We start from the raw sequence: 25,100 nt of genomic DNA, 5'->3' as shown, positions 1-25,100 counted from the left end.
AGTTGTGCTGAAAAAAGTTTGACATGATCTAAATTTTGATGCGTTATCCTGCTGGAAGCAGCCATCAAAGGTGGGTATACTGTGGTGATTATTCAGGCAGGCATTTAACTGTTGTTCCGTTGGTGGTAAGGGGCCCAGTTGTGTTCATTGAAAATATCCACAACATCATTGTACCACCAAACTGAACTGTTGATACAAGACAGGATGGATCCATGCTTTCATCTTAGTTAAGCCAAATTTTGATCATGTCATCCAAATGTAACAGCAAAAACCAAGACTCATCAAAGCAATGTTTTTCCAACCTTCTGTTTAGGGGTGGACGATGCATTGAATATACTCGATGTATTGCGAGTTTTTCAATGTATGCTTGTTAAAATAGCTTTATTGTAACCATCCAGTATAAATAACCATGGCAATATTAAGCTGTCTGCATGTAATTTACTGTGAGTTCTTTTTTCTCCCACACACTTCAAATGCATCATTAATCCAACCAGAAAATTGTCTACCTGGCAGACTACACTGAGCATGCGTTTTATATACTACCAGATAGGGAAAATATGGCGACAGCGGAAGTTTCAAACAAGCGAGGGAATTTGGATTTCACATGGAGGGTGTTGAACAAGATGCGGTAACTTGCAAAACATCCCGTAAAACGATTGCCGCAAAAGTTAGCAGTACCACGAATTTATTCCTCCAGCTGAAAAGTCATCCACTGCAAAATGAGGACTGTTTTAAACTCTGCATGTCAACGTCTCCTCACACGCCAAAGGAAACGTTAAATAAACCAGCTGTGATACCTGTGACTATTCTTGGTCAGTTGTTTTTAGACTTTTATTATCGTTTTTATAATTTTAATATGTTATAAGCACAAAGAGCATTTTTAAAAATTCAGTTGTTTTATTTTCTCTCATTAACCTCATAAGACCCGAACTCTTCCACGGCATGCATTTTTAATTTCTCTTTCATATTTGGTCATATTGGGGCCCAATGAATATAAAAACAAAGAATTACCAGATTTTTTTTTTTTTTACCTTATTTTTGTTTTTAAGAAAAATAAGAGCCACATGAAGATATTTGTTTAAAATGTTGATAGAACAGTAGCAGTATAATGTCCTCATAAGTGGATATCAGGCCCTTGTAGAGCAAAATGCTCTACAACGTGCTCTCCGTTGTTTTTTCCCTGCTGATTTTAGCATCACACAGCACAGCTTCTGTATCACGTGGTATAAGGCTCCACCCTTGTCATTTGTTGAGCAGGAAGAGTGAGCGCTTGTTTTCATGCAGAGTACGTCCCTGATCAAAATGCGGTATAATCGTCGTTGTCGTCGTCTTTTTTTTTTTTTTTTTTTTTTAAATCGTTGTCATTTGGAAATGAGATCGCACATAAGTATGAATCGAGATCGCGATTTTCTAACGATTAATCGTGCAGCCCTACTGGAAAGCCAAACAAAACACACATTAAGAGGCTCTAATGCCCGTGTCTCAATCTCGCGGCCTATGTCACCTCTACTTGCGGCCCGCATAATGAAAATATTTTTTAAAATTATTGTTCAAAAATTCTTTAATATGAAGGCAATAGGCAGAGTGTTACAGGCATAGCCCTAAAGAATGTAGCCTCATGGGCAGCGTAGCCCAGCTGTAAGTAAGCTGTTAAGACTCAACTGTACACTGTGTTCGTGTTTTTCTCCTAAACAATAAGTTCCGTTGGAACAGCCTTTCAATGCCTCTCTCTGTCTCTCGCTAGCAAAGTTGACCCAGACAACAAAGTAAAGCTAGTTTTCGGCTACGAGCCCAACACGAACCCGACATATTAGCCAGAGGTCCCTTTACTACAGTTCGGAGACGCGGACACATTTTATATACACGCAGAATAGTTTTCTGTACGAGATCGCTGCAAAAAGTGCAGCTTTACCTAATGTCCATCCTACTGTTACTCATTTATATTAAGATTTAAAAATCTAGTTGGTTTTGGTATGGTGAGTAGCCTTCTGTAATAGTAAAAAAACACAGCAATAGTACATTCATGTAGTTGTAAAAGCATGATAAAATATTACGTAATCCAAAATATTCAGAATACGTTACTCTCATTGAGTAACGTAACAGAGTGCGTTACAAAATACATTTTGGGGCATGTATTCTGTAATCTGTAGTGGAATACATTTTAAAAGTAACCTTCCCAACACTGGAAGCAGGCATGGTTTTAGAACTACTGACACAACAGGCGTCGAGAGTAGCAATGACAAGCCACATTGACCGTGCGACATTCACATGAGGTTTATATGGGTGCCAAAAGGGTTATTTGTCATTTTGCACTAAAGTTATTCATTTTATTTCATATTTAAATTAATTAATACATATTATGAACATTTTGAGCCAGGTAGTTCATTTTTTTAGCAGAGGAACAGTTTAGCAGAGGGCCAAATTTTCATTACCAGATGAATGAAACGGAGCGTTTCAAAAACAGTCGGGCCTGTGGCGTGCATCAAATGATCAGCGATGATTGCCTACAAAGAAATGTCCAAGGAGTGAGTAAATAAAGAGGATAAAATCTTAATCTTTAGAGTGATGAGTCAGTACTTTTCTTGAAATACCAGGAAGCAGGTTTGTCTTGCAGACTAGTTTTGTTGGTCTTATTTATGCCTGTCTTTATCTTTGAGCTCAGTTGTGTTCTTCTACTGGTAAGAATGATTTAAGTTTAGAGATACATCTGAAGACTCAACCTGTTTCACTCAAAGTTAGGAAGGATGAAATGATGGATGTAAGGAAATATCTGCACTGTACAGACAGCACAGCGACACACTTCTATGTGACTTGCCTGTTATGGTTTTAATTAACCTGAACTCTGGTATTACAAAGAAAACTCTTCCGTTACAGGTTCCAAAAGCAACAACCTTAGTATCACATTTCTGTAGCACAGGGTTATACATGAAGTCATGCCTAGTTGCTGTACCAAATCATATTTTTCCTTTACGCAGCTGGGAAATATTTAAATTCCACATATTCATCTGTAAATATGATGAATCTAAAATAAGCCTGAATTTTGAATGTCAATTGGTCATTTTAATAACATGCTTATCGAGTTGCATCTTCACATCCTTCGCTTAGCAGCAATATGCTGCAGAGGAGCATGGTAATGCAAACGGTAAAAAAGCATAAATAACAAAATAAAAGCATTATTTCTGGTCCTTGAGTACAGTGCCAACCTCTTTCAGAATGTTTTACCCTGATGGGTATTAGCCCCCGACCTCATGCTGCATTAGAAAAAAAAAAACCAACCCTGAATTTTCAAACTGTTTCCCTAAATGCAGTTACACAACATAAACATGAATATACATTATGGCAGAGTTGTTGGCTTTTTTATGTTTTTCTCCCTTTTTTAATGTCCTGTATATGTTTAATTATACGGCATAATAAAGTGAAGCCACAGTGTGCCCCTCCTCTGGAGTGATTGCAGAGGGGGCGGAGGAGGAATCTTAACTTATTTTCACTTCGTTTTCACCTCCTCACATTTCTTCATTTCACATGGGCTGGAATCGCCTGCGGCGTTCTCTTTCCCTTCTCCAGAGCAAAGTGAATGTGACTTTTCTAAGGGGGTCACAGGATGCCTGGAGGCCTGTGGGTGTTACTGGACTGTTGCCTGCTCTTAGCTTCACTGAGGGGCTTGTCATAGATTTCATCTCCACAAAAATGAGCCGGGGGCCCTGGCCAGGAGCACAAGCAGCCAACGTTATGAAGGGCCCACGCTGATTATTTCCCTCTGACATCGCATCCTGAGCTTTCCGCATTAATCCTAGACAAAGGCAGCCCTTCAGTGCTGTGCCAGAGCTCAAATTAGGAGCCAGATAATGGCCTTGTTGAGATCCTGTTCTGTTCACTGAGAGGCAGAACTCCTGCTGAAATCCGCTTTTTTTATATTCCTTTACTCCTGCTTATTTTTTCACTAAACAGACCACCTTTCCACCTTGTTTGGACTGTGACGGAATTCATGTGACACAATTTTGCTTCTTTCCCCGCAGCCCGATCCCCCCTTTCAATCACCTTTAATGTGATGGCGGCTTGGCCGCAGTTGGGCCTGTGCCTGGATGTAGATCGCTAGAAGCTGTGAAATTGATAGCCAGTCAAGACTGGAGTGTCTGTCTCCAGCTTGATCTAGTCTGCAGGAGGGAACAAAGGGGGTCTTACAGGGCTCCTCGGGGTGGATTAGTTCCAAGGAACCAATGGCTGCGGCTGCTGGCTGGCTTGCTGGAAGAGGGCCTGCTGTGGCCCCAGTGGTGGGTCAGCACACAGGCAGAGGGTGCTCAGGCGCACATACTCCAACTCTGCCTCCAGCTTAATTGTTCCGATCCTACAACCCTTACCCAGCTATCTGCACACACAGGTTCAACACAAAAGTCAAGGGTGAGCTACCAGTTTTAGGAGTTTGTGATGACGTGTGCTAGCAAAGGGTGTTTGAAGTTGTATGGAGAAATGACCTTTGGCCTCATGAATGCTTTAACAAGTATAGAATGAAAGGGAATTAACTTTTAGGATCATTACTTCTACACATTACTACTGCATCCTACACAAAAGTCAACTCTATTCCATATTCAATTCTTTTCTCCAGCCACCAACATTTGTATATTGTATGTAAAAGCTGGTAAGATGGTATAGATATATTACAGCTTTTACAGAGCTATTTTTGGCTTGTCTGTCTCTCATCCTTTACAGACTTGAGTTCAGTGAATAAAGGATGAGAGACAGACAAGCCAAAAATAGCTCTGTTTATAATGATTATTCCATGACACCCTCTGTACTCTGTCCTTTAACACATTTAATACGATTTGAACACTTTACTGTTTCATTTCCACCCATTGATTTTTGTATGTTGTGATCTCCTCTCATCTCATATGGTGAATCCTGTCTGAACTGAGTTGCTGCAGTTTTGCTAGCTTATGATAGGCAGAGGCTCCTCTGTACATCTAAGGTTAGCATTAAAGGTTCTGCGATGTAAACTGTGCCTCAGTGCACAATGTCCTGCAGTGTTAAACATGCTCAGAGCTTTGAAACATCCTTGACACATTTATGAGCTCTGAGTTATCATCCAGGCACTTAGGCCATTTATCACATCAAAGGAAGAGCTTTGTTTGTTGACGTAAAAGCGACAATAGCAGCTAAATTGCCCCAGTTTGTACAGCCACACTGGCTTTCTCCTATCTGTCTCAACCAGGCGCAATGCGAGGGACAAAGGTAGGCGAGCGATTTAATAGTGAGCACAGTCTATTTTTCCATTTGAATTCATTTCACCTTCTTTCTTTGAGGCTGTAGATCAGAAAGAAGGAGTGAGGCAATAGAGTGAGAGGCATGGGGAGAGAGGGGGAAAAGCACAAGGAAAACTGATGCCCTTTCCTCCAGCTAAATTAACAGGAATCACGTGGAAAACAATCTGAGTCTCCAATGAAGGAGGGAGGGGGGGGACCATTAAAATTAGCCCCAAGCTATGGACTGCACCCAATATCACTAAAGCTGCACTCACTACAGATGTGGAGGCTGGCTTACAGGCAAACTATGCTCTGTTCTATAGCTACAATTAAAATCAACCTCGCTGCCAAAAAATAGGAGGGGGAAAGAGGGGGTAGAAAGGCAGACATGGAACATCAAAGACAGATTGAAATGTGTAGTCAGTAATAAGAGTGGTCTCCAAGCCCCGAGGTTCTCCACGGTCCCCTTGTTAATGAGAAATTTTGACCTCTGGTTTGTAAGTTAAACTTGTAATCTCGGTTAATGAAGTAAATCAATCCCAACTCGGGAGTGTTCAGTGTCTCTCCCTTTGCCTTCGCCCGCCAACCTCCCCTCTGTCCTTCTCTCTTGTGCTTTTCTCCTTTGCTTACTCCTCCTCCTCCAATGTCCCTCCCAATGTGCCGCCTGGGAGTAAAATGTCCAGGTCTTCAACCAGACAAACAGGAAACTCTGAGAGTACAAGGCTTCCGGAGCTGGAGGGGGTGTGTAAGGACTCAGAGGACTACGACCAACCAGGCTGTTTGGTTAAGAAGGAGACAGGCCAACCGAATGATTGTAGAAGGCACAGCATAAAGGAAAACACTTGCTCCTCCTCCTCATCGCTTTTTCCTTTCCATCTTTTTCCCTTCTCTGTCCAGAATCTGTTGGGGTTAGTATATGGTTGGAAAGTCGTGGCTACTTGCTAATGTTGAAGGAGCAGGGGCAGTAATGAGCAAATATAATGTAGTCACAGCAGCTGCCTCCTGTTTTGTACCTTCCTTTTGCTCCTCTCCGAGTCATACACCAAGTGGACGGTTTTAATGGAAAAGACAGCTAACTTAACCTTCTTGTGGAGCTCTGTTTTTGCCCTTAACCAAACAGAGCCTATTGTTAAATCCACTGGGAGCCTTGACATTAACCCCTGATTAGCTCTTGCATTTCTAAGATTTTTTTTTCACCTCTAATGCAAGTAAGGGTGGGATCTGAGACGAATGCAACGACTTTAGCATGACTTCTGTGAGGATGCAGTGAAGCATAAGGATTCCTGTGTGAGCTCCCCTTCTCTACATACTACATAAATATGATTAAAGAGGGCACGGAGAGGCTGCTATTGGTTTCATAATGTCAAGAAGATTTTAATGTTAGTTTGACTTTACATCTCAAGGCAATTCAGTATTTCTACTAGTGAGGACACAAAGGAGACAGAGTTGAGTCTTCCGAATGGTTACAGGGGTTTTTTGGCCAGATGCCATCCGTTTTGAGAGCTTTAACACGGTGAACTTAGCCAACTTTCTTTTCCCCTACACAATGCGGAGCACAGTTGTATCCACTAGGATTTTAACATTATGTTCTGTGGGTTAAAGCATTTAAAATACAGCTATATCATGGAAAGACAAAACTGTTGGTTTTTGCTTTAATTATATCAAATACTTTTCTTTCCACTCCCATTCAGTTCCATTGTGAGCTAACGTGAAACATTAAAACATGAAATTCATGTAATCAATAGATACGCAGTTGACCTGAAATGCTTAAAATCATAGTCAGAGGTCCAGCATTTTAGTTCTAGGTAACAATAGACCGATTTGCAAGGGATGGCATACCTCCATACAATAGTCACACTTGTCACATACGTTTGCGAGCATGTCTGGAGTCACTTCAGGCACTGCTGTTGTTATGCAACCTACCGGCAACACCTGAAAGTCACGAATCCCGTCTTTTAATAGTACATGTTTCAGTCATTACCGGTGAACAACTGTAGAATTAAAAAAACTCTGACATTGGATGATTTTTTTTTTTTTTGATACACCTTCCATGCGTGTTTAATATACACCACATGAAAATTGTTGTTACCAAGTCTCTGGACTGCTTCTTTGGGGGCCACTAATGTTTGTACTCAGTTTTGTACATGTACATATCCAGCAGATATTGAGATACTGAGAAATTTTGTAAAACCTTTTACTGCTGGAGGTGCTGCAGGAAAGGTCACAGGATCACAAAGTTGTAATTCGGGTTCCTACTTTTTCCCACCATGGTTATATATGAAAATGTTTAACTAGAAATTCAAGAAAAGTCAAGATCATCAAAGTCTTAGGATTAATCCTCTGGGCATTTTATATGCATGTCCAGCATTTAATGGCAGACCAACAGTTTTTGAGACATCTCAGTCAGCACTAAAGGGTCGGAATAGCAAAATGACTCCCCAACCATCATTGCCTTACATGAAACCAGTGCTGCTAAGATGATAAATAAGCACAAATTTCTAATAAAGATTTTGATAAACTTCAAAAATTGTTATCTTCTTTATGGCCTCTTGCTTTAGGATAATAGTTATGAATATTTGTGCAGTTGCTTATCCTGTTTTAACATGATGGCAGGATTAAAATAAACTTTAGTGTACTTTTATTTCTCAATAGCCTGTTTCCTGTTTGTTTCTACACCTCTACATATTTAAACATATTGAACGTATTTAGGGGGCATATAAGATCTTACTCATATGGGTGTATCACCTTCTTTTCTTTACCCTACAACTACAACCAGTTGATTAAAAAAATAAAAGGTTTAGCTCAATATACTTTACATTGAAAATATAATTATAAAGTTCCAATGTCTTTTTGTTAGTGATTCCTAAATAGAGCATACATCTATACATGTACATGGTAGTTTTAACACAGTAGTCTCCTTATTTAGATAAGAAGCTTCTATATATTCATATTCATGCCAAAGTAGATATCCCCCTCATTTCTGCCTTTAAAACTTTGCCCTGAAATAATGGTTAAATATACAGTTTTGACAACAAAGTTGAGCCCCAGGCACTTAAAAGATACCCATCTTAAAGAAATTAATTACCTCCCTTGTTAATCTTGATATAATTAAATTTCTGAAGAATGAAATTTGCTGCATTTTTTCCCCCTCCGCCTCGCTGCTATGGAGGCGGACCAGTAATGGCTGGCTCTCTAGCTAGCCTGCTGGCCAGGGACGTGGGGACAGCCTAACATCGTGGGCCCCATGCTGTGCTATACCGCACTGTGCAAACCCACACTCCTCATCCTACGCTTTCACCACTCATAGGGATAGGCAGTGAAAATGCCTCAATCACTCTTTGCCATTCTGTGCTGCTTATATTTCCTCCATCCTGGAGGAGATGGAAACTCCGAGCCTCAAGTTTCTTATTCTTAACATGTGAGAATGGCATCGAATGACTCGAGAACGCAAGAGCTGCTAATAAAGTTGTCAACATAGAGCCTCTGAAACTTACATGGTGGAGCCCTGGAGAGGCATACATAGAGAGTTCTTTTTGTTATGGCTCACTTAAGAAACTCCTGTGCCTTTGTGTGACTTACTGTCGTTATTTATAGGACCTCCTGCGATGCTGTTAGATTTAACCCTGATTGCCTTTTGCAGCACAGCACTAGCATTACAAAGGAGGAGTGCATTTTAATGTTGCTATGTATTTAGGTTTGTTGTCATTCACTGTTATTTTATGTGCACTCCATTGTCAGCGGTCTAGGTTTAGGTTTGATCCCGTGGAAAAAAGAAGAAAAATATAGTAAAGATGCTGGTAGGAGGGCAGAAGAATGCCAAGACGGGAGGAAGAGTAGCTGTATGTATGGAGATGGCAAACTACAATTGGATGCTAGAAATGCCTGATCAGAGCATAGAACAACGACTTTATGGAGGTGCACATCACGCATCCTGTAAGCAATTCCTCTCCACTCATAGGTCGGTGCTAAATAATTTAGAACAATCTTCACTGTGTAATAGTTGAACTATACTAGTTTGCACTTTCCTATTTTTCTGCCAGAAATAGTTTCTCTGTAACCTACAGACATACATTTACAGTTGTTTGTATATTTAATAATATATGTGGGAATGTATGTGGAAACGAACCCTTGAAATTTAAATAATAGTATAAACTGCTTAAAAAGGTAGAAATTGTTAAGTTTAGTATAATCTATCATGATAGATGTTATTTTTACTACAAATATCACATTATTCTAATGTTTTTAGAAAAATTAAAAATATATTGCTCTTAATCGAGGTAATATTTAAGAACTCCAAGTCACTATTTCTAAAAATATAATTTAAAATGCCTTTATTCTTATAACATGAACATAACAAGTTTCATTGTACAAACCTTCATGAGGGAGTTAAACAGAACTCCTTCCATTTCTTCCAACCTTATTGTGTGTTTTACACTTAAAATGCTATTCGGGGATTTATACGTTTCTGTAGAAAGCAGTATAGAAAGAACAATTAAATTATAATTTATGTGATTTTATCTACTTTCTATTATTAACATGATGCCAATGTCAGTGTCTTTAATTTTCACCTATCATGGTTATTGTCAGTATTATATTAACATCACACTGGTTGAGCAGGTAGGCAGAACTGAACTTGTCCTAATTTTGAAAACAAAACCAAAAACATGTCCTAACACATCTTGGGCGTCAGCTTTACCATAGATATTTGATGCATATTTTAACCAGCCATGTCGACTCAGTGCCTTTTATCAGCTTAACTGTGAGGTGGATTGATGTTAATTATATTCCCTAACTACTAACTTAGTGATATACATACTAATAATAGTATGTATATCACTATGTATATCAGTAATCAGTATCAGCAGGTGTAAATTCATATTATTCACGCTTGGTCTACAAAAAATGTGTACATCTGTAACTAAAACTGAAGCTTCAGATATATTTAAAAAGTTAAAGGTTGAGGCAAAATTGAAATCCAGACAAGCAGATATTTTAGTCCCAGGCTTAAACCGATCAAACAGCTGATCATTACCACTCCTAAAAGCTACTGCCGTTTTCTACCCACCATAAGTCAAGTCTGACTTTGTTACTGCAACCCATTGAAACCTTTTTCTGTAACCCCCCTCTCTGAGACAGGCCCTGTTATGGCTTTCAGTTACACAATACCTACCCTTCATAATCTGGATGAACAACCACATGATTTACATGCAGAGAATGTCCATGCATAAATATCATATCTGTTACAGCTCCCTTGCTGTTCTTCATCTGTTTCATTGTTTTTGTTAAAATGTTGTTGTGATACAGTGTCCTTTATTTTGTATTTTAACAGGAAAACAGAACATCTAAAATTAGCTTCTGAAAATGGTAAAAGAGAACAAACAAGGCGATCCATTAGTGAGGATGGGTTATTGGCTGACTTGCCTCTTCTCATGGCGGCCCATTAAAAGTGGTAATGTCTGCCTGCAGCAGTGCCTGGGGAAGAAGAAGGAGGCCATGGAAGGCATATTTCACATGCATCAGACACTGGAATTAAATAGACCAATGTTCCCTAAAAAGACTGAAGTACATCTCTTTCTGATGTGTGTCCCGGGCAAAAATTCATTGATCTTAGAATGTCCCTTGGCAATTATAAAATATTAAATCCAAGTCGCACTTTTCGGCTCAGCTTAATTTTTTTTTCCTCGCTTTTCACTGCTTTCCATTTGACCAATTTAGAAAAAAAAGTTAGAAATGGATGGCCGTGAAAAAAACGACACTGATAATAAAGGCTGTGCACACTTTCAGATGTCTTTTGTTATGTTTCTGTATTGTTTGTGCAGAACATCTCACATCATTAAATGAATTGAGGTCCCAGCAAAGCTAGGAGTGTCTGAAACATGTCTTATTACACCATCAGAGCTGTGTTAACCAGGAGCACTAGTGATTGAAGCAGACAAGGGAGTTGACTCCCTGTATATGACATCTTCATTTTGAAGCACAAGGTCTTCTGAGTCGCCGATGCCTATTTCAGCGCTCTGGGGACGACAAATATTTGTCAGCTGCTTTCCATTAGGTCTCTGGCCCTTGTGCTCAACTCCCTGGCCTCCTTATGTCCCTCAGAGATTACAGAGGGGGTCTAACAGTTAATTGCCCAAATCATTAAATTTAACATATATCTCAATAAATATAATCAGCCAGCTGTTTGACAAGGTACACAGTTCATTAAGTCCCATTGCTTGTTTGTCGTTTCCCTAATTAAGATTTAGAATCGATCATTGAGTGTGTAATGTACAGTGTAGCTCGGTTTGCACAGGGAGTCTCTCTGCTCAAATGAAAAGGAATGGCATCCGCTTGCTAAAGCTTTACCATTTAGCACACTGACTGCAATGGGAATTAGACATCCTGTGCTAATTAGGGAGGCCAATTAACTGTGAAATTCAGGCATTTTTGACAAATAATCTCAGCAGAGTTCAGACATCACCATGCACATAGATGTTATGAGCCCTGAATGAAGAAAGGATAAAGGCTTATGGCTCTTTCACTGTTTTTGATGTCGGCATATGTTGCTCCTGTTGATTTTGCATTTTCTTTTTTGTGTCAAGTGTCATTCACTCTAACCTACTGTCTCCCAGGTTGGCTTAATATGTTTTACATGCACGTCTTGTAAATTCCACATTTGCTGCTCAATGGCGTATTCTGAGTTTAATAATGTACTTGACTACGACACAGACGATAGACAAATACAAAACAATCTTGTCTGAATAAGAAAAGAGTTGTAATGACCATAGATTGCTGCTACTTTTAATATTGCCAGGGCTGGCTTTGGTTTAGCCTCTAAGAAGAACAAAGATGCTGCGGTTGGGCATGTTTGGCAACATTTGACCACTTCTCGTTTTTCCAAAAAAAAGGAATTGGCATCATCAGAAAGCTTCAGTGTTTCTGTGCCTCTCATTCCCATTTTGATTCATGATCACATGTATATTTTAGATTGCATAAATTATGTATTTGTTGGACTAATGAACGGCCTCCACTGATAGAACTTTGGGGGAGTTGTGAATAGCTGGCTATGGTCCCTATCGTCCGCATCAGCATTTTGATTACATGTCACGGCATTTCTGAGCAATGAGATGTGGTTTGGCTTTAAAAGGCTTGTCTGGCCTTTGGAAAAAATTTTTATATACACATACCACAAGGTCCAGAGAGCCACAGAATGCAAACATACCTCCTGGGCTGGCCTCTGTCACTACACATGATGACTTTGTTGTGTGTTTGCGTATACATTTGTATCGAGGTATGTGCAGTTATGCGTGTGTGGTCTTGACTCATTGACAACTATAAAACAGGCCCCTGCTGTCTTTATTACCTGTTCAGCCGGTCCTAACTGCTTTGTTCCTGCAGTACATAGAAACACATTTACCAGTGCTTGCGTTGGCATTTTCTCTTCACTTGGAATCTAATAGAAAGGCGCCATTACACCATGGAAGGCAATGGCTTTGGGTGCACGCTGAAGCTGTTTGGATACCAGGCAGCGCCGGAGGTGTGTTTGCTGGGCGCCGAAGGGTAGCTCCTGCAGCTGCCCGCCTCAGGTGCAGGAAGAATTGAGTACTTTCTTTTACAAGATGTGTAATTATTATGGCAGACAAGAGTGTGGATTTATACCAAGTCAATATGTAGATAAGCACTATACACACATATATACACACAGCTGCTTGGGAAAGGATGCTGTTGTATGTGGTATAATAAAGCAGGTTGCCAAAATGCTGTGCAGGTAGGAAGTAAGCCTTCTGGGCCTGTGGAAGAGCAATCTGATGGGAGGAATGAGGCCTCCAGAAAAGTGCCAACAGAACCATAATGAGGAGCTCCTTAACTGCGTTGAAATTTTGCAAAGCTGCCAACCATTTTTACCCCGTTTGCCTCCCACACATCTGGATTTTTTAAATTAATTGCATATTACTCTATGCGATTTGAATTTCGACAAGTGTCACATACCATATTGTTAGTCAAAAGACTTTTTTGCTTAACAAAAAAACTAGTAGAAGTACAATATAAGTCGGGCATTTTACTGTAACTTTACTGTAAGTTGATTTAACACCATAAATCCCCAGACTGGTAAAGAGATTTGTTTCAGAATAGCTTAGAAAACTTTGGCAGCTTCTCCCCTTCAGCTTTTTGGATAAAAAACAGTGACACTGGGGGTCACGAATGTTCACAGAGACACTCTATTTAAGTTTTGGTTCATCTTTCTGGGCCATCTATATAAAACATGAAACTCCACTCTTTCCCCTGAAGAGCGTGGATTTTAATCAGACCTGCTCTTCAGACAGCCATTTTCCTGCTGCTCATCTTAGCAGGCGCTGCATCAGGTGCACGGGGACCAGTGTCAGCAGCACGGGAACGAGCCTGTGATGGCTAAGTGATGTCAAAAATGGCCCCATTAATGTCAATTTAAGATCAAGGGCCGATTCATAGCGCGAACCTCTGCCATAGATGTGCTCTCTAAAACCCTACATCTGCAAATCTACTGTGGCTCCTTGGTGTGTTCCTTTTCTTGTAAGTGAAATGTGTCACTGCTCATATGAGGATTTATGTGAAGACTGACAGCTCAGGATACAGCACATGTCTGCCGAGCAGCGGGAACTGTTGTGCTGCTTTTCGTGTCTCATCCTGTGCTTGAGTCAGTGTCTGTTATTGCGCATGGGTTCTGTGTTATTCAGTGCCATGCTATTTTGCTAGTGTACCATTTTCCCTAATTAGGCCATTTGCAGGATGCGTTCTTCTTAGTATGGTCATTTATGTTTGATACCATTCTGAACCGATAGGCTTTTGTTAACTGGTTATTCCTATTTGGAACGTTTCGCAAAGACATCAAAGGGTGGACCACAAGCCTCATTTGGCAACTTCTCCCAGCTATCCATCGGCTGCAAAACACCCCGGTGCCTTGATTATTAACTCAGTCACCACCCTCTCATTCAACTTGAATTAAAAATTAAAAACCAGCAGAAATGACAGTGCCACACCATTGAAAGTAAAGTGTGTAAAACCAACAAGGGCTCATTAGCGAGTAGTTCTGAAGACAAGCATTCTGACTAGAGACTCATTACACTTCTCCTATTTTAACTCTAATTGGGTTCATTTTATATATGAAACGCCTTGAATATTTAATGCTGAAAAAGTTCTACTTCTGATACTTTATGTAGCCAAAGATACTTGGCCTGTGTTAATTGTCCAGGTTATCAGGGAGGCTGTTAGCAGTTTCGTAGCCACTTGTGCCTCACTATAGAAAGTGCCAGAGAAGCAAGACATTGAGCACATTGCTTGGTGGGTTATTGGTTGGATTATGATCTTCAGACAAATAACACTGATTTATTAATCACAACAGCAACAAACGCACCATCTGGATCCTTGTTATGTTAGCTGTTCTGCTGGTGTACTACTCTGGTTGTGGACAATATGGCTTTCCTGTCATTTAGCAGATAATAATTGGCAATATGTGAACAAATGTTATTACCCCCAAATCCTAAGCGGGGTTGCCAACTTAAGCTACAAAGCCCCACCTAATAAAGCCTTTGTACTATTTAACAAGTTGTTCAGCTAGCCAGGCTTAGAGCATTTTAATTAAAAAGATTAAAAACGGTGTTATGGTTTCTTCCTCTAGTTGCCTTCACAAAATCTTTTGTTTCTCTCAGGTTGAAAAGAAAGAGAGAGGGGAAACAAAAGCAAGATTGTGTTTCCAAGCAGGAAAGTTTGAAGTTCTTTGTTTGGAAGTAAGGTTCCGGGTGCAGCAGACTGTTTAGCTTGGTGACCCTGTGACTGTCTTCTGAGGAATTGTATGAGCAGCCCTGCAGAATAGTGCTCCGGGGTCGGCTTTCATCTTAGCAGTAACCTGTGGACTCAGGGCGATGGAATTGCAGCTTTGTCAGTACACTACTAATTAGAAAATTCCTGACCTCGAGCAAGATGTTTTAATTATGTGTTGTGTCAACGAGTTTGCAGATTTAATCCACCGTTGATACACACTCAAGTGTGCAAACTGTGTCGCACATTGTAGTAGATCAAGTGGAATGGAGCACTTTTTTTTCTACTTCGTCTTTCTCTTCCTCGTGTAACCTTACGCCTTTCCTGCACCGTGTTATTCAAGAGCCATCACATGCTTAAGTAGCCAAATTAGACGTGGAGTTAATGTGTTAGCTCGTGAAAAAGCTGGTCTGATTCGCTTTGGTTGTGGGAGGCTGAACAATGTGACAGTATTGTGCTGGGTGTGAGCTCTCTGTTGCAGTGAGTCAGTGTGAGGGAAGGCAGGAAAGGGTTAAACAGAAATTGAGCGGGGATGCTGGGGGCAGCAGTGCTGCAGAACATAGCAGTGTTCGTGCGAAGGCAAGTCATTTCCCGAAACACTGCAGACACATGGCCTGCGGCGCTCTAAAACCTTTGGAGACCAAAATGGCTTGCAGGAGTTAGAAGTAATAAGGTGTTTTTTTGCCTTCTTTCTCCTTGACTGAAATTCTGCACGGTTGCTATGCATTGCCATGGAGCTGTGTAGCTGTTTTTATGGTTTATGTGGGTATTAAGATGCTCTGCAACTGGCCATTTTTGAGATTTGTTGTTGTTTAGTTGAGAAGCAAATGGAAGTTGTTTGTTTTGAAAGTAATTCCCTCATCCTTTTTGCCATGATCAGAATGCTAGACCTCACTCCTGTCCCATTGTGTTTTACCCTTTATTCTTTTAGTTTTTCTTTTTACTGTTCACAAAATGACAAATTAAAAATAACATGTTTGTGACAAGAAAAGAAATATATAGCAAATGGGCTTCACTCGCCTCCATTTTTGAAAGCATGGCGACACTGGCTGCCTCTTATTTAGAAACCTCTGATAGGAACAAAGGCCATCTGCGTCAGTGCATGAACATAAAGCTGTGGTATTAGTCCATTCTGACCTCTGTGATTATTGGTGGACTGAACCAAAACCCTTTTCATCCTTTCCCCTGGTTCTGTTAATCTTGGCTGCCTTGTCTGCTTCAAAGGGGAGCTCCGGCATATAATCTGGGTATGTACATCTGTGAATTATTATTCTAATTCTTTATACGTTTATTAGAGCTGAATAAACTCCACATCAAATACATCACTCGGGCAATGTCAGAAAGCCTGGGGCAAATCAGCCGACATCTGTTAACTCTTTCAAAATGGCCTCATCCAGCATGTCTGTGGGCGTAGAAGAGCGAGAAAAGGGAGAGGCGAGAGAGAAAGTCTCTGTTGCTGATTAATGGCGCCCGGAGAAGAGGCGTTTCAGGCCGAGTGTGGAGATGAAGCGGGGCTGCACTCCCACGGCTGGGCTACACACTGTAAACACTGAAGGGACGAGGCAGCGTTCCCCAACTGAAATGCAGCATGGAGGAAAACATGTGGGAAAGCTTTGCATTCTGGCACATAGTCAGTCAACCAGGCAGTCAGTTAGTCAGCCCTTCAGTCAGTAAATGAGTCGGTCGGTCAGTGAGTCAGTCAAGCCCTGAGCCAGTCAGCCCAACAGTCAGGTCTTCAGTTTGTCAATCAGCAAATCTGCGAGGCCTTCAGTCAACCAGCATGGATGATAGTTTGTCAGCACATCAGGTACTCATCATGTGAGGAAGCCCAACAGGAGTAGGACCTGCAAGCCAATTTAAAGGATCTAAACACCTAATGCAAATATAATTGGAGCACTAAATCATGACTTTGTGCTCTTAAGAGTGACCGAAATATGAAAGAGAAAATTTTCATAACTAAATAGCAGCTATCGTTAACTTCCGCCCAGTTTTTAGCTTTAAAACACTACTTGGTTTAGCTTTTGCTTCGCTTATTTGTCTATGTTATCAGCAGTCTATCATTGTTGTTCTATATATGTCCTCATTGCCTGAGGCTTAGACATAAGAGCTATCTCACCACCAAAGTAAAAGATAAATGTTGTATTATGAACAGCTTCTATTTTTCTTAACCAAGAGTCTAGTATTTGTCTTTTAGCATGACAGCTAAGCGGTGTTTTCTCCCCATGTTGCAGTTTTAGTTAATACAGCGTGATTGTTAGTGTGTTGTCGCACACTGGTACATACAGTACACCCTCTCTCACCACCCAGCCTCTGTCTGCAACTTCTGCCGTGAGGAGTGGAGTGCTGAGACAGCAGGTTGGACTGTGCAGGGCCGAGCAGCTCTGCGTGCCTGGCAAAGTGGGCCATTAACCCACCGCCCTAAGGTGTGACCTGGGCCAAATCCAATATTGGCTTCGGCATCAAGGCACAGGTGCCACTCAGGGTTCAAAGACACAGATCAGCAAGAAACCCACCACCACCGCTACCCTACCCCCTTTCCCTTAAACAGTAAAGGACTGAATGTAAATTGCATACACATACAAGCACCACTACTGTTACTGTTCAACTGGAGATAATAAGTCAAAAATAAGGGCAAGATTAAGAAAGACAGAGAGTGTAAATAGAAATATGAATTGAAAGTAAGTTTAGCAAAATATGAATTCATTTTAGTTCTGTCAAAGTTAAAGTGAGTTTTGCAGTCCATATATGATCTGATAATCTGAAATTGTGATTTGCTGACTTTGTCCTTTCTGGTAAAATATTCTTTTTTTCCACGAATCTCTGATTATCATATAAAAGTAGAAAAAAAATTAATGTCCAAACACACCAGCCTTGTCATTTTCATGAAATCTGTCCTCACTCATAATTTTATAATTGCATTGGGACTTAAGAAGATAATAACACTAAATAATACAAGCCTTGTATTTGTTGTTACCTTTGTCATTATCTTGAAATCTGTGTGTTCTGCCAAACTGTCTGCTCAGATGAAACAGTGGGTTTCTCTACTAAACAAACAAATAAAAGATAAATGAAGGAACATGTGGAACAGTTTTAATATGTTCCAGTTCACTCTTAAAATCACAGTGATACCAGCGTGTTGACGTGGCTATTCACCATTCTTGGTTTAAAACGATGTTAGATTCAGGTGGTCTCTAGTCATTGTTTAGGGAAAATCAAATCTCCTCTCCCATATAAATCAGTTAGAGGGGATGAACTGTCAAACTTACGAAGGAAATGGAGTGTAACAAGTTGAAAATTCTGTCTGGTATCAGGCCATATTTATTGTGAATAACTTCTGTAAATCTTACTTCAGTCATTTAAAGTATGCATTCATGTTCTATTTATAAATCTAATCTGAAGTTTAGCTTCACAAGAAATTGCTGAAACTATTTTTTGCCTTATTATAGGGTCACAACCCAAGAATGTGCAGGACTTGTCCTGTGCTTCAGTGCCTCTCTCATTATTTTCCACTTAGTGTGTTATGCTAATTGCAAGATAGATAAAGCACATTTAGACTTGCTTTTTCTGCTTTTTCGTGCATTCGCATATGTGCTGGAAACCACAGGGAATTAAATAGTGTAACATAATGTGTCTGGACCATTGGCGCGTTGTCATCTATGTCAACACACTGTCGCTGAAGACCAGAGCCAGCAAAAGAGGCCTTATTACAGACGAGCTTTAAAGCCTCTGCTCTCCCCTCCTCAGGTTCTATCCACCGCACTCTCTGTGTTTTTTCTGTCTGTCCCCCGCTCCAAACAAGTCAAATGTCTGAAGAGATGTATCGAAGTATCCCTGCGCATTCTGTACGATGGATATGTCATATGACATAATGCCTCCGAGCGCCCATCACAGATAAAATGACAGATGCTGTTTTTTGCCTCATGGATCTTTCTTGGCCAAGCTGATTTTGAGATTTTCCTTTTTGCTGTACTCCTCTGTCTGTCTTTGTGACTCTGCTCTCGTACTCTTTCCTCTGCTCACGTTTTCTTTTTATCCACCATGACCTTACAAAAGTCTACCATTTTGTTTTTTTTTATTGAATTTCAAACACAATTACAGTGTAATTGCTAGACAAGGAGCGAATAGTCATTGATGTCTCACTTCCCTTTCTAACTGACACTCCACCATCTGCTTTGTTTAGCGGTGGTGTTTACCATGCCCATCCCTCTCCTCTGCAACATTATTTCCTGTGTGTACTGGTGAGAGGCATTGGTCTCCATAGATACTGACAACAACATACCACTGTTTGGGTTGTTGGCATTCCTTATGACGACAGCATATAAAGACAGAGGGGAGAGGAGAGGCTGTTTTGAGTGAATTCCTCTATAAGCGCTGGACTTTCTGCCTGTATTATTTCAATCACTTACGACTGCCCTTGTCCCCAAAGTGCACTACCTGTTGACCATGATCTGTCTGTGCTTTCTGCCTCCCTCCACCCCACCATCACCCACTTTAGCCACTGCACCACCCCAGCACTGACTGCCTGCCTGTGGCCAGTGCTGCCCATCCATCTAGGTGGATGGATGGCTTTGATTGGTAAAATCTGTGGCCCTGTCATCAACCTTACTTGTGAGTGGCAGTAATTGGCATGGCAGTAGGCAGGCCCATCTTTCACGTGTGGTCAGCTATGATTGACCTGATTAAAGTGGGGTTGCTCCCCAAAGTGAGGGTCTGGTGTGCCCCAGGGTGCTGAGGAGCATGCTGTACCCACTTGCCCCTAGATGTGGTTGAGGTAAGTTGGCAGGAGAAGTGGCCTGGCTAGCCTCAATCATCATACAGCTTCCAAAAAGGGACAAAATGTGTTCTAAGGGTAATTTGAGACAAGGCATCATCATACATTGTACACAAACACAAGCATATGAGGGGGTGGGTACTGGAGGGACTTTGGTTTTGTTCTTGTAAATTCATACCCATCATATGTTTGCAGTTAAGGCCTGTCTGTACTCTGTGTTTACAGAGTGGTGCAATCAATGTAATTATGAGAGGGTGTTCCTGACTGAAATGTCTGTCTTATTTCTCTGTGCCTGGGTGAAAAGTGGGCACTCGCTGGATTTGTTTCCCAGTGTTTCTCATTTCCAAATGTAAATGCATCTCTTGATTTGTATCAGCCTCTGTATATACTCCCTGTTTTTTTATCGTTCTCCTTTTTCCTGGATCAAATACAAACAACAAGGTCTCCATTTCAGACTGGAACGTCAGCTAAGATCTATGTCAGCAGAGTTGTTTATTTAGAGGAAAAATCTGTTCATAGTCCAGGCAATGTAAAGAGCCATAAAACATACATGAGCAAAAATGTGGCCTTTGGTGCATGTTGCCAATGTTTTGTTTTGTAAGTTTAAAGAATTTTTTTTTGAACATTTGCCTGCACCTGAAGATCTGGACATTATTAGTGTGTCTTTTGATCTCATCCAGCTCTTCAAGACAGATTATTTTTCTTTATTGGAGGTGTATACTTGCTTAGAGGCCACATTCCTTACTATTGATACTGTCAATCTGTTTGCCATTGAACAAAGATTACTTTATTTTCTGAATGGAAACCACATATTGCTTGACTCTAAACAGTTTTGTGTTTTACTATAGAAACTGTTCCAAAGACTTACAGAAAAGAAAGTGAGGGAAAAACTCTTAGTAAAAGGAACAATAAAAAAAGTCATACTGAGTTTGGGGTTTGTGTTGAGGTCACAGCATGGTGGTGCACTGATAGGAGGTGGTATACAGGGCTTTGCAGACCCATATGTACATGTTGTAACTGTAGCTGCACTGTCACCAAGGGACAGTGTCAAAAATACGTAGAACAACCAGTAAACTGGGCTACTCTAGGTTAAGTTGGGAGTTTAGCTTAGCTGTAAAAAAAAAAAGCCATACAAAAAGCTTGTTTGCAGTGAGGTGAAACCAAAAATAATGAAAACTGTCTATATTTGAGCTATATGCTATCTTTGATGTCTTTTTTGCAATTTGTCTTCTTTGTGGTGGACTTTACTGTCTGTCCCATTCTGTTCAAGCCAACCTTTCAACCAGTTGGCCATCTGTTATGCTTTTGGCCTTTTAAATGAAAAAAAAAAAAAAACAACCATCCAATGGCAACAGCTACATTACATGCAATGTAGCTGCCGCATTAGTTGAATTCCCACAATCCCTCTCTTTGCATAGCCAAAGTACACAAACAGACACCAATGTGGGATCAAAAATCGATCATTACACACCACAATTTAACTTATCACAATTTGCCATTCAAAAACAAAAGTATTCTCTTCTCTTTTTAGCTGCATGATTCCTACAAAGTCACAAATGAGTTGCTAGAAAGTAAAATACGATTGAGTAAATCTGTCGTCAACCTATCAGTTTGCGATTAAATGGGGTCAAGTGGGCAATTGCGTGGTCTCTGTGTGGCCATATGGCAATTAACTGTGATAAATTAATGCAAAATTGCAAACCTCTTTATCTGCTGAATGGCATAGGCACATGGCAAGCTTCTTGTTATATAGAAATATAACAAAAATACAGCCAGCTGGCAACCAGTTGAGTTGAGTCCCCTTTTTTGCAAAGAGACACATTGCAGATGAGATGTGCTTATCAGTGCAGATGGAACCAGATTTACTGCAAAATATTTGCAATCTGTTTGCGTTTATAAATTAAACGTCAGTTATTTGCAAATCTTTGTGAATCTGTCTGAAAGTAATTGCAGTCTGACTGAGTCGGACTGTAGTAATTCAGAGACAGGCTGCCTACCCCCAGGCGACCCATGCAGTCGCCTCACAATTCAAAGTGGCTGCCCAGAGCTTGAAGGTTTTGCATGTGTAATGTCTGGGCAATCAGTTGATCATCCAAACTCTTTGGTGATGAAATGCACACAAAAAAAAATCAATATTGACCACCAACTTTTCTTAGTTACAAGGGGACCGTTATGTTTTTACTGTAGTGTGACTAAGCCATAATGTCAGCCTGCTACAATGCTCACATTCTAAGATGCACGTTGCATTTGTTTAGAAAGCATGGATCCACTGTGTCATAAAAGAGACCTTTCAATTTGAGTTTTATTTTAGGGGAAGAAGTCACAAGAAACAAAATCTAGCAAGTTTGCCTTGTCGAGATGTAGCTCTCAACCTCAATATGAAAGCTGAACCATTATGGTATAAAAGTTGATGTTAGCTCTCGATACATGTTTGAAATGCAAAAGTAAAAGGGTTCAAAAGGACAGCAATCCAAATGTAGTAGGAGTGCTGGGAACAGTGTATGGCTGCACAAGGAGATGACCTTGAAGCGCTTTTACTTAAATTGGATGAGGGTTTTACTGTTTTACTGCTGCAGAACTGCAGAACCTGGCTTTTACATGGATAATATAGCACTTGATGAAAAGCATCGACATATCGTATGAGTTATTTCATTTCACCTTTCGACCTCTGCATTGTCTCCAGGTTTCCGGCAGTACGGCAGGCTCCCCAGCCAGCTCATCCGCCCCATCCACCTCATCACGCCAGTATACACGGCAGCGCATCACTCGTGTCAACCTCAGGGACTTAATTTTCTACATGGAGCAGGAGAGAGAGACCGCCCACTCGCTCCTCCTTTACCGTGCCCTGCTCAAGTAGCCTCTGCTCCACTCAGCGCCCACCTCAACCACCTCCTCCTCCTTCCCAGCCACGTGCCTTCAGATCAGGTCTAATGTTTCAGCTCTGTGTCTCCATATGTATTGTAGTGTGATGTTTGATGTAGCTTTTAATAACAAGAAAGAAAGTGAGAGAGATATAGACAGAAAAAAAAATAAAAATAAAACTGGTGTTCCGTGTCTTCTCCTTTAGCTTCACAGTGTGTAGTTAGATCATTCAGTTTAAGGGCCCCATCATTTCCTATTGCTGAAGTTGGATTTGCCAGAGGAATGATGTGTTTACGTCATAGGACTTGACCAAGACCTTCTTCCATGTTTGTTTGACATTCTTGGCAGAAGCTTCAGTGAACCACCTTAAAGTAGAAATTTCCTTGGCTAAGAAAATATAATAGCATATTGATACAGCCTACAATATTATCCATGAGTTATTTGTTGAACACAGTTCAATGAATGTAGTCTAGCTGAACCTAATAAGTGGGACTTTACAGATTTCTAGACCAACTCATGATTCTGAAACATCCAGATTCCAAATAACAGCAGTAAATTCAATTTCCTTACTATATGTGTAAATAGTTCTTTTTGAATTATTTTACAGCATGTATATTTTTATCACATGTAAGCTTTGTAAGAAAAGGAATAATCCATGTGTCAATATTATGAAACCTGATGTTTTGTACAACCATGTGCTTTGAAAGAGTCAAATTTAGATGGTATATTCTGTAGAGTGTTGTTACAAAGGAGACGCCTCTTGAGCCTTCTTGAAAGGTCATTTAACAAAAAAACACATACGGCACTATGTGACACCAGTTTCAGACTGGTTTCCCTTGTTGAGTGAGTCAGTATTTTTTAAACACATAATGTGAACATTGTTTTATGACTAGCTGTTTGTAATTTGTCTTATGGTATCATGCCCACAGTAATGGTTTATGAAGGTCAATTTTGCTGTTATTCTGAGTGCATCAGTGGCATGGGAGAATGAAAACAGACATTCCTCTATCATCCACGTTCATAGTTCTTTCTGCACATTACTGATGTTTGGCAAAAACACTTTTTAACTATTTCAAAGCAACCCACACCCTCACTTAATTAATTGAATGGCCAAATTAATCCATGAGATGTTTTAGTGCACAACATTTATATTTGTGTGACATTTGATCCAAAATATAATGTCACAGCAACAAACTAATGGTAAACTGAAGCAAGCGGCTCTGATTTGTTTCTGTTGTTGTCTTTTCTGCAATATCACTGACTGACGAACACTATTTGACCAGAAAGTCCTTTTTACATGTCTTGCATTTTCGTCATAATTACTTTCATCCCCCTATTCCTTAATGTGTTATGTAATGGCATTCATTATGGGTTTTTGTTGTTGTTTGTTTTCGCTATTTAACTAAACATTTTGGCCTCTATGCAGCTTTTCTTGTCATTTTGAAATTTATTTAAATATGGATGACATTTGCAAAAGTCGTGCATTGTAAATTTTGACGGCACTTTTTTGATATCTATTTTACCTGACAACTGAAAGCTGTCATTGTATTATAGCAAAGAAACAGTATTTGCCACTTTCTGTCAAAAGACACTTATTTTTTAACAATTAATATATTTGATCTGTTCTGCTTTTTTTTTAGATTGGCTTTTATGCTCAAGACATTTTCATAAACTTTATCTCTAAAATACCATGTTTTAAAAACAAGCACAACAGTACTTATTGTAGTGATTTCAGATGATTTTATGAATTATTTCTATGGTTTCCGGTCGTTTCACAGGAGGGCATTTCTACTGCTACTGCTACTACTACTCCTAGAACAACAACAACTACTACTACAGCTTTTTAGCCAAAATATTAGGACAATATTCCTGTGTAAACAGATGGAGGAAATACATTTCAGTGTAAGGATGATTTGTAAATATTGTTTACAAAACTATGTGTTTATTAGAACCACGTTATTTTTGGTAAACTCTTGTATATATCTTGAAAATTTCCTGTTTGTGTGAAAAACAATACTTATGTATTTGTACCTATTTTGTAAAGGAATAAATAAGCTGTTTACTAAACTGAAAAGACGACTTTTTCCAGTTTCATCTTTGTATCATTCTGGCAGCGTATGCATAAACATATTTTGTAGGTAGGAGTTTTTTACTCTAAAATGTCTCTAAATGCAAATAATAAAACAACTAAGCAATGTGTTCACCTCTTAGATTTTCAAGGGAGAATGAGCTATGCTGGTTTTTTTTGGGTTTTTTTTACCAAAGTCTACTACTAATTCAGCCTGCTTCATTTCCATTTCTAACATTGCACATGCTAAGTACAAACTGAGTCAAGCGCTGCTGCTCAACTATGAAAAGTCCCTCTAGGTTTCTGCTGCTAATTAAGCAGAAGCATTTTCGAAAAGACCAAACCATTTAACTCAGTGCAAATTATTGGGGTTTAGGAGCATATTGGT

The 25,100-nt window shown here is 40.0% G+C and overlaps 1 protein-coding gene across 3 annotated transcripts in view; it reads left to right on the top strand.

Annotated features, from left to right (window-relative positions):
- The window catches only part of LOC101480906 (transcription initiation factor TFIID subunit 4), a 101,555-nt gene extending 76,842 nt beyond the window's left edge, over positions 1-24,713 (top strand). For all 3 annotated transcript variants that reach the window (XM_014413212.2, XM_024805568.2, XM_014413228.2), the window contains one exon: positions 22,466-24,713. In XM_014413212.2, the coding sequence (XP_014268698.1) occupies positions 22,466-22,639 (174 nt within the window). In that variant the 3' untranslated portion in view covers positions 22,640-24,713. The remainder of the gene's footprint in view (positions 1-22,465) is intronic.
- The last annotated feature ends 387 nt before the right edge of the window (positions 24,714-25,100 follow it).

The sequence above is a fragment of the Maylandia zebra genome, linkage group LG1 (assembly GCF_041146795.1).
Source record: "Maylandia zebra isolate NMK-2024a linkage group LG1, Mzebra_GT3a, whole genome shotgun sequence".
In the NCBI taxonomy this organism is placed as follows: domain Eukaryota; kingdom Metazoa; phylum Chordata; class Actinopteri; order Cichliformes; family Cichlidae; genus Maylandia; species Maylandia zebra.
The sequence above is the reverse complement of the archived record's forward strand: the minus strand, read 5'-3'. Positions and strand labels throughout refer to the sequence as shown.